The 9,086-nt window shown below is 36.9% G+C and overlaps 1 protein-coding gene across 1 annotated transcript in view; it reads right to left on the bottom strand.

Annotated features, from left to right (window-relative positions):
• The window catches only part of LOC122243958 (N(G),N(G)-dimethylarginine dimethylaminohydrolase 1), an 8,576-nt gene extending 537 nt beyond the window's left edge, over window positions 1-8,039 (bottom strand). The window contains exons 1-7 of the mRNA XM_043001717.2: window positions 7,857-8,039; window positions 5,937-6,110; window positions 5,570-5,672; window positions 4,012-4,109; window positions 3,705-3,800; window positions 3,231-3,359; window positions 1-2,713 (exon numbers count right to left, since the gene is read on the bottom strand). The exon at window positions 1-2,713 is cut by the window's left edge and continues 537 nt beyond it. Of these exons, the coding sequence (XP_042857651.1) occupies window positions 2,582-2,713; window positions 3,231-3,359; window positions 3,705-3,800; window positions 4,012-4,109; window positions 5,570-5,672; window positions 5,937-6,110; window positions 7,857-7,955 (831 nt within the window). The 5' untranslated portion in view covers window positions 7,956-8,039 and the 3' untranslated portion in view covers window positions 1-2,581. The remainder of the gene's footprint in view (window positions 2,714-3,230; window positions 3,360-3,704; window positions 3,801-4,011; window positions 4,110-5,569; window positions 5,673-5,936; window positions 6,111-7,856) is intronic.
• Window positions 8,040-9,086: the final 1,047 nt, after the last annotated feature.

Genomic DNA, 9,086 nt, shown 5'->3' on the forward strand with positions numbered 1-9,086 from the left:
GATGGCACAATCAGCTGCACAGTTTGCACATGCAGACATTTGTATATAATGCTTCCATGATTTACGTCTACTTACACTTGCATGCACTGCTAATTGGAATTATAACCATTGTAGATATAGCATTTCAAAATGATGTGTGCTCCCAGATTGTGCCTCTTATTTCATACGTAAAGGCAACTTTAAGAAAGCCCTATTTTTGTTTACTATAATCTGAGAACTTTTTATTTCAGCACATCTTCTTATGAACTTTTTTTCCCTTAAGCTTCACATATAGAAGGCCGAGCACTAGGAAGCTGTTTCTAATCAAATTAGTATTTTTTTAAAGTTACTTTTAAACATAATACCAGCAGGAGTGGTCCCAGTGTGTTTATGAGCATATTTTCAATTCTTACTACGTCTAACTAGGCATCCAAGTTTACATCTCACGACAAAAAAAAAAATCTATACATCAAAAATTGTATTACTGGTTTAGTACTTTGAATCATTGATATTTATATAAAATAACTTGTCATATTGGAAAGATTAATATTTGGAACAACTCTGCTATCATGTTCAAAATGTGACAAGAAATACACTGGATACATAAAAGAATATTGTTTACTTTCCTTGAACTCTCAACAAGGCAACCTTGAGACTATCAGATCTTACAATGAGAAAGAAAAAATGAAGAAAAAAAAGGTGAGAGGGTGTCACAACTTTGTTGCTCTTCCAGTCTTGAAAGACAAATAAATTTCACATTGGAAAAACAGAGAAAATTAGGAGTGGAATGACAGACAGCATTTGCACATTTAAGCATTGGCTAATCTAAGCAAATGTTAAACTAATTTCTAAACACCAATGCCATAAATGCAGAACTTAAAGACTACAAGAAAGGAAAAAGTTAAGTTTATACCTTATATTCTAACATCCCTCGATGGGACTAATCAACAAGACACCATACGTATGCGGACACTAGTGCACACGTGTTCGCCATATCTCAGAAATGTCTACTCACTCTACAACGTCAGATCTGCTTTCCTTCATGCAAATTTTCTGGTGATAAAAAATAATCTCTTGGAATGATATAGCACCTAAACAGTAAAATACTGTTATTTAGCTTAAGTTTATAAATGGTTAGGATCACCCAATTATCCTTACATTAGAGAAATGTAAAGGAAAATGCCACTAGAGATACATGCTGCCCCTCCCTACCCTTTGGGGAGAGGGAAAAAATCACTTTTTCCCACGCCACAGTTATGAATATCCTTTGAAAGGCATACTACAGATTTGAAGATGAACTTTCAACACAAGAGCACCTCCTTCACTTCCGAAATACATTCCCGCCCCGGAAAAAAGAGAGATTAATGAAAAGGCTTAAGCACAGAAATGAAAATGATTATTAACACTATATTAGCGAGGATATTCACAACCATGGTTAAAAGAGTGCAGTGTGGTACTTCAGAAAGTAAGGCCTGTAGCTTGCCTGCTTAGTCCCGAGAAAGCTCTGTACCAGAAGAAAGATTACCATTGATGTCTCCCAGCAGAAATTTATACAAGAACTGTGTGGTTAATGTGTATAAAAAAGTTGGCTTATCTTCACTAAAGTTAAAATTACTGCACTGCCTAAGCTGGTGACAAAATATACATGGCACTGCTGGTGTCTTTCATCATTAAGATTAGTGAACTCACCCTTTGTACAGGCATAAGGGGTTACAAAAAATCACTATAATCTCTGAGAGGGCATGGAAAGTGCTTTAACTACTTACAGAGTGACTTCTACTTATCCTACCTTCAAAGGCCAAAAATGTGTCAAACACTTGCTCAATCAAGTGTTGATTCCATTGAGAAAAAAAAGAGAAAAAGAATTAAGAAAATATTCCCACATTTTCTACTTCTCAGTCCCCACAAAATTAAATACCTTAGTATAAACTTGTGCATTCTTCAGATCCACTGTGGAAAGAGTTATCAAAAGCTGATTGTGTACAGAGTCGTCGGCACCTTCTGTTTCTCACCGCAGGTCAACAATACCACCATTGTAATCCACCATTACACTTCCCTGCGAGCACCTGGTCTCTCTCCATACATACACGAAGCCTATCACACATACCCTTACCTGGATAAATATCAGCGAGGAATATGCACAAAAACTGGGAGAGATATATTGACTGCATAGCATAGATGTCCTGAGACTTTAAGTGGCCAAGGCTTTAGGTGTGGCCTTTTTCATCCCAGACAAAAATTTGAGGCAAGATTATCTAAGTATCTGAGGGATTCAGAATATAAATGAATGAATATTCTTGTGGTAAGAAGCCTCCAGCTCTTGGACGCCATCTTTAGACTTTTTCATCTGATTATCTTGCTAGTCTTATGAAGGTATACATCAACTAGCATTCACAAAAGTTAACCTTCTGATTTTTTTTCTGTATAAGAACTGTGGCTGTATTTGTATATATCCAACATATATACAAAATGCATATGTGCTAGCAACACATACAATATGTGCAATATGTGAATATGTATATGTATGTACATATATATTTTGTTATACAGTTGTATATGGATTCATGAAGAAGTCTCATATATATACTGTTTAAAAGCACTGTTACATGATATTCTTGAGATGCCGAGACTTGCGTATGAGAATGGAACAGCTTGAGAGGTTGCCGCCGGACTTCACCATCTCAGTAAAGGCCATGGGTTTTAGGGTCCAGTGGGAGAGTTTCTCTTCAAAGATCTGGAATGGAGGTAAAGAATCTCTGTTGAAGTCTTTCCTTTAGTTTTTGATGATCTTGCATGAAAAAGGGTGAGCAGAAAACTAAAGAAATTCCTTTTCTAGCTTCAAACTGCTGAGAGTCTATATATTAATTCAACTGGATACATTTTCCACTTGGTGTCTATCTAACTGTGAGAAAAAGTTATTTCATATTTTGCCACTCCTTATACCAAAAAAGAATCAACAATACTTTGACAGTGTTAATCAACATTCCTGGTGTTTAAAATCTTTACATGAAAGAGTAAAAAGAAACAAAAAGACAAACATAAATAATATACTAGGTAAAGACCCAAATATTAACAACTTGTAACTAAATATTCCACACCTATAGACTATTCTCTTTTCCTATTTGATCCAACTATATATAAAAAAGAAAAAAAAAAAAAAAATCAGTATTCACAAAGTCATTTTCAAGAAAATCTATCAGCACACAATTACAGAAATTTCATGGATTTAAAAGCATCACTGGAAATATTACCTTGGACGATCCTGGATACTCATCGCCACTTCCATGCAGGAGGAAGCCGTTGGCAAAGACCACGTTTGCGGCAGCCAGGTCCGGCACCGTAAGGGTCTGGTAGCGGAAAGTGGCTTCTCTTTCGATTCTCTGGAAGTAGAATGTATGATTTGAAGATTTAATCAGCTGGGTAATTCTACATGAGGGAGATGCAGGAAGAGGAGAAAGTGGAGGAGGAGGAGGAGGAGGAGGAGGAGGAAAATAAGTAAAAGAAAAAGAAAGACAATTATACACAATTCCATACAATAGAAAGGGGGAAATGAAGGGAAAGCAGAAAACAAGTGGGTAAGTTTATTCTATAAAAAAAGCAAGCAAGCCAGCAAGCAGGTAAATTGAAATAAAAAGAAAGAAAAACAAAAAGAAGAGAAAAGAAAAATTGCCAAAAATACTCAGATATATCAATAATCACAAAAATTATCTCCACAACTGGTTTACCTTGAGGGTGTCTTTGGCCTCTGGAGTGTTACCCACACATATGACTTCTGGTCCAGCCATAGTCAACAGAGACTTCAGGTGTAAGGCATTGTCAACCTGGAAGACAAAGAGACTGTCATGAATGCATATTTTAGAAACTATTACATATGACAGGCAAGGAAAGAAACAACACATAATCAAGTAAAGAAAAGTGTTGAGATTTGACTGTGCATGGCAAAGGGTGGAAGATCTTGTAAAAATCATACCATAATAAGATACCACATAAATATGGAATCATCAAATCAGAGACTGAAGGCTCTACCAGTACCTTGATAGGTGTGCAGGGGAACTCGGGGAAGGCAGACGCTAAGGCGCAAGCTCCAGCCTGGTTTGTGCGGGATGACAAACCAACGAAAAATTCCTTACCTGAAACCCAAAGGAACATCCTTTTGGAAAGTTTCTCGTCTTTTCTCATATAAAGTGAAGAAATGTTGGGGAGTGAAAATAAGCAGCTAAATAATTACACCTCGTTCTATATAAACTGTTATAAGGTATAATATCAAAAATTTATCTTCCTCCCTATAACCAACAGGGAATTAACCCATTGCGGACGGGTGTCATGACATACATGACGTAGGAACTTTGGCCTGACAACAGGCATCATGATGTACATGACATTTGGGGATTTTGGATCACTGTGCTTTTTTGTTGTGCTATGAGTAAGGAGTGAGTGAAGATGATAATGGCAGACATAATTGCTATAATTACCATAATATTAACCCACACAGGACGGGTGGTACAGCATGTGTACCGCGCATTCAAAAGCCCAGTTGCCGGGCGGCACAGTATTGTGCCAGCCATTCAATTGATTTAGGCCTAATAATTCGAACGCCCCGGCATTTGGACATTCAAGGCTAGAATTCCCCCGTCGGGGATGGGTTAAGCAAACCTTACATCCAAAACCTAGATGGCACCACTTTCTTCTAGCACCAGCAGGAGAGAGAGCCTTGAATGGCACCCATTCATAGTCTCTAGCAAGCACTATCTTTATAGAGCGATGGCACACAGCAAGTTGACGACCTCTTGCTCTAAAGTACCGCCAATGGAGGATGTGCAGGCAGAACGAGATGAGGAAGGTGACTCAATCCATACCCAGTGTCTAAAATGTGATCCTGTGCCAATATGGATGCCTTTCACTGTGGCACTCACAGTTACAAGCACATGTTTCCTTCCTCTTCCCTACCTCTTCATGTTATCTTCATTGTAGGTGGTTATATGTTTCTCATTTGTTCATGACAGCACAAAAATATGAAAAAATAAAGTTGCTTTTTGTCCTCCCATAAAACAGCAATACTTCTATCACACTAAGTATAGAGAAAATATTGAGCTAATATGGATCATATACTACAATTTTAGTCACATGCAGCATTGATATAGTCTGTCATATGGCACATACAAGTCTCTAAACTCAATAACACACACAAAAAATTAAACACAAAAACGGCTCTAGTTTTACAATGACTGACTGAAAGCTGCCTCACCCTAAAATAAAACCTATCCTGGAGATTGCACAATCAAATCTATCCCCGTCTGCAATGGGTTAATAATAACACTCTCATAAAATATTAATGAATAAACGAAAGAGAATTATATATAAAATAAGTTACACAATAACTCTAATCTTACGTTAGTCTTAAAACTAGCAGCTTTCAATTTAAAATTAACATGAGATATCAAATTAAGACACTTTCTGACGAATAAATAGCTTTGTTATACTAAGCTTTCAACCTAAAATTTGAGTAAGAGAATCAAATAAAATTCCTTTCTGACACACAGCATTTTAAGCTTTCAATCCAAAACTTAATTTATTATATCATCTCACCTACCTGTAAAAAGCACGTCACCGCCATCTAGTGTTGCTTTTGTGTCACTAATCTCAATAACCGGCAACTCCAGCTCATTTTTCAAGATGGACCTCATGTACTCAACCTGTGGTCATGATAAGAATAACAATAGTAATAATAATAACCTCCTCAGATTATTAAAGATTATTGTTAACATTTTAAGGATGCCATTAACTTCATACCAGTGGACATAGCATTGATATCTCACATCCATTAACCAATATTCATCACTGAAATATATTTATCTCACCCCTTCCAAAAAATTACAAACACACACAAAAAAATGATATTAATAACAATAACAAAGAAAAATAATCCCTCCCCCCAAAAAAAAAAAAAATTTATGTACCTCCTTCTCTCTAGCAGGGTGCCCAGGCCTGGTTACGAGTGCAATCCCATTGCACACCACAGCCACATCCTCGACAAACATGCAGTGGGGGTGGACCTCGTCAGGGGGAAGCTCGATCACATCCAGGCCGATCTCCCGTAAGGTGGCCACGTATGTCTCATGTTGTTTTCTCGCCTGGAAGGATGGGAGGGTTAGCGTAGAAGGGTATAATGTATCTGATGACTTAATTGTAATTTATCAAAATCCTTCCCCCTCCTCCCCATAATTTCCCTAGTCTCTATTACTCCCTCCCTAAATATGGAGGCCAATGCTGTTGCCAAATTGTTTACAAGGAAGCAGTGCTGGGAAAAATTCAAATCAAGACTGTTAAATTTACATAGTAAACACACTGCCAAATCCGACAAATCTGGAAGTGATGAATTATATACATTTGATATATGCTGTACAGACATCATACTTTTAGTGCATGGAAACCTACTCTGGTGACAATAATAGGGATAATTAGAGTGGCATGGTGTCAGTGCATAAGCACTGGTTAGCACTCTGGCTAAGAAGAACCATCTCATCCATGAGAGATATTCTGGCACAACAAAACTCCCTGCTAATTCATCTCCAAAGAAGGAACCAGTCCAGGCTCTATCTTTCCAGAATATAAATGACATCTTTACAAGAGCATCAAAGGTGAAGAGTTTGCAGCAACCACTTTGAACTCATGCCACTGTCATGGTAGGCATCAGCTGACACTCAACTAGATAGTAACCCATTAACGCTGGGTGACAAGATATCACGTCAAGTGGTGGCAGGACCAGCCACCGGGGACAAGATATTTTGTCATGGCTTCCCATCTGGCCGGCGCAATAAGTGATCAGGCACGTAACGCTTGGCCGCAGCCAGAGTGGGCAAATAGCTGAGGTATTAGACCTACGCATTTGAAATATCCCAGTATTTTGACCATTTGCAGGCAAAAAGCCTTCATAAGGTCAACCTGTAAAGAGGGTTGTAAATGGTGAAGTCTCCTAGAAACCAAACAAGTTGTAATTCCTCTTATTAGCATAATTCAATGTCACTCAACACCCAATGCACTAATGACTCTCTTGGAAGCTCCATATAACTTCTCGATCCGGAGGGTTATAGGGGTTGGAGCTGTTCCTGCATGACATTGTTAACTATCATTATCGTTACGATTTTCGATGTATTAGGACCAACATAACTGCTAAAGCTGGCCTTCAAAGATAAACCACTATATCTAGACAATAGACAAGATAATCAATCAATCAATACCATATTGTTTAGCATCAGCACCTGTTAGTGCTCAGCCAAAGGCCAATAGACTTCCACAAACTACATTCTAGCAGGATAATTCTAACATACCTTAATGGTAATTTTTCATTAAATAACGAACCAGGCAAGCTTTATCATGATAGCATATACATGAAGGAGGTTTCAAGATTTAGCAGGAACACAAAGAACAGAACCAGTGGCGACAGCTCGAAACTCCACCACTAGACTTTAGATTGCAGGCCACCTATTAGTGATCATTGCAAGTTCCCACTGGATTTAGACAGATTCAGCCAACACCAATACTTCATAGAACACCACTTAAAAGCCAGTGTAATTGTCTTATAAAGAAAATTATTGTATCGACTAGCCTAGAGAAAAAATTACCTCGTCTAATATAATTCCAAAAAGTAATATTCGTAATCAAATCTAACATATTCATGCAATTGTCATATTATATATTGAAGCAAAGAACAGCCTCATTTTACAATAAGAAAATACTGTCATCTCTTACATCTTAAAGACAAAAAACGGTAACAAAATAGTCGATATAAGATTACCAGAATACAAATAAAAAGGACAAAAAAGGGTAAAAACTCGAAAAACGTGAATCCTTACAAAAAAGTACTTGAAAAATCTCACCAAATTCAAGTCAATTGTTGCCGCTTCTCCTATCCCGTTATCCTTGTAGGACTCTGGTATCCTGCACACTATAGCGTGGGTGTAGCGAAAGGCAGACATAGCGTAGGAGAGGAGAGAAAAAACAGGATAAATAAGTGACTCGAGACCGTCCCTCCCTGCCCTCCATTCCTCGCCAGGGTTCCAACGCCGGCGGAGTGAGAGGTGTAATACCTGCTCTTATTTTATCATATTTCAATCAATTCTATCATAACCTATTTTGAAACTTCCTTTAAAAGTTATCAAATGATATACATGTAACTATTTCTCCTGCGAGAAAGTTAGTTTCTTCCTTTATTCATGTTTTTATAAAGATTTGCAGAGGTTTAATTCTGACTTGATTCTGGCAACGACGTCGACACTCAACCTGGTTTGTTTACGTTAATAGCGACATCTAGAATTAAAATTGGCGCGAAATTCAATTTAATTTTATCATTTTTCAAAGTTAACTCTCTAATGCTAGTTCTTTTCCTGAGGTATATATAACTTCGAATCATTTTTTATTATTTTATTCTAGATTCTCATGCTAAAAGATTAGTTTAGCATTCTGAATGTTGCATTGTAATTTACATTTGGCGCGCAATTATAACTTTCAAGTAATAACAACAATAACTCATCAATTCTAGTTTTTTTTTTTAAATCTCTGTTAGAATATCAATTATTTCTTCTAGATTATTTATTTTGGCATTTACAGCTTAAAGGCAAGTTCTTAAAAAAAAATCATGACCGGCTGTGGTAATATTTTACGTCATTCTAGGCAATTACATGAGGTATTTGTAACTGTGAGTCTGTACTTCAAAGGAATTCGTCACTATAAATATTTTGCAGTCAACTTCGATGCACATATTGATAAATGATTACAGAATAAACACACACACACTCTCTTTTATCTCTCTATATATCTATCTATCTATCAATCTATATCTATCTATCAATCTATGTTTCTATCTATCTACCTCTCTAAATACACACACACACACACACACACACACACACACACACACACACACACACACACTCACACACACACACACACACACACACACACACACACACACACACACACACACACACACACACATATATATATATATATATATATATATATATATATATATATATATATATATATATTATATATATATATATATATTGTGTGGTGTGTGTGTGTGTGTGTGTGTGTGTGTGTGTGTG

Source organism: Penaeus japonicus, unplaced genomic scaffold (genome assembly GCF_977035675.1).
Source record: "Penaeus japonicus unplaced genomic scaffold, GWHDUDI00000001_assembly GWHDUDI00000026, whole genome shotgun sequence".
NCBI classification, from domain to species: domain Eukaryota; kingdom Metazoa; phylum Arthropoda; class Malacostraca; order Decapoda; family Penaeidae; genus Penaeus; species Penaeus japonicus.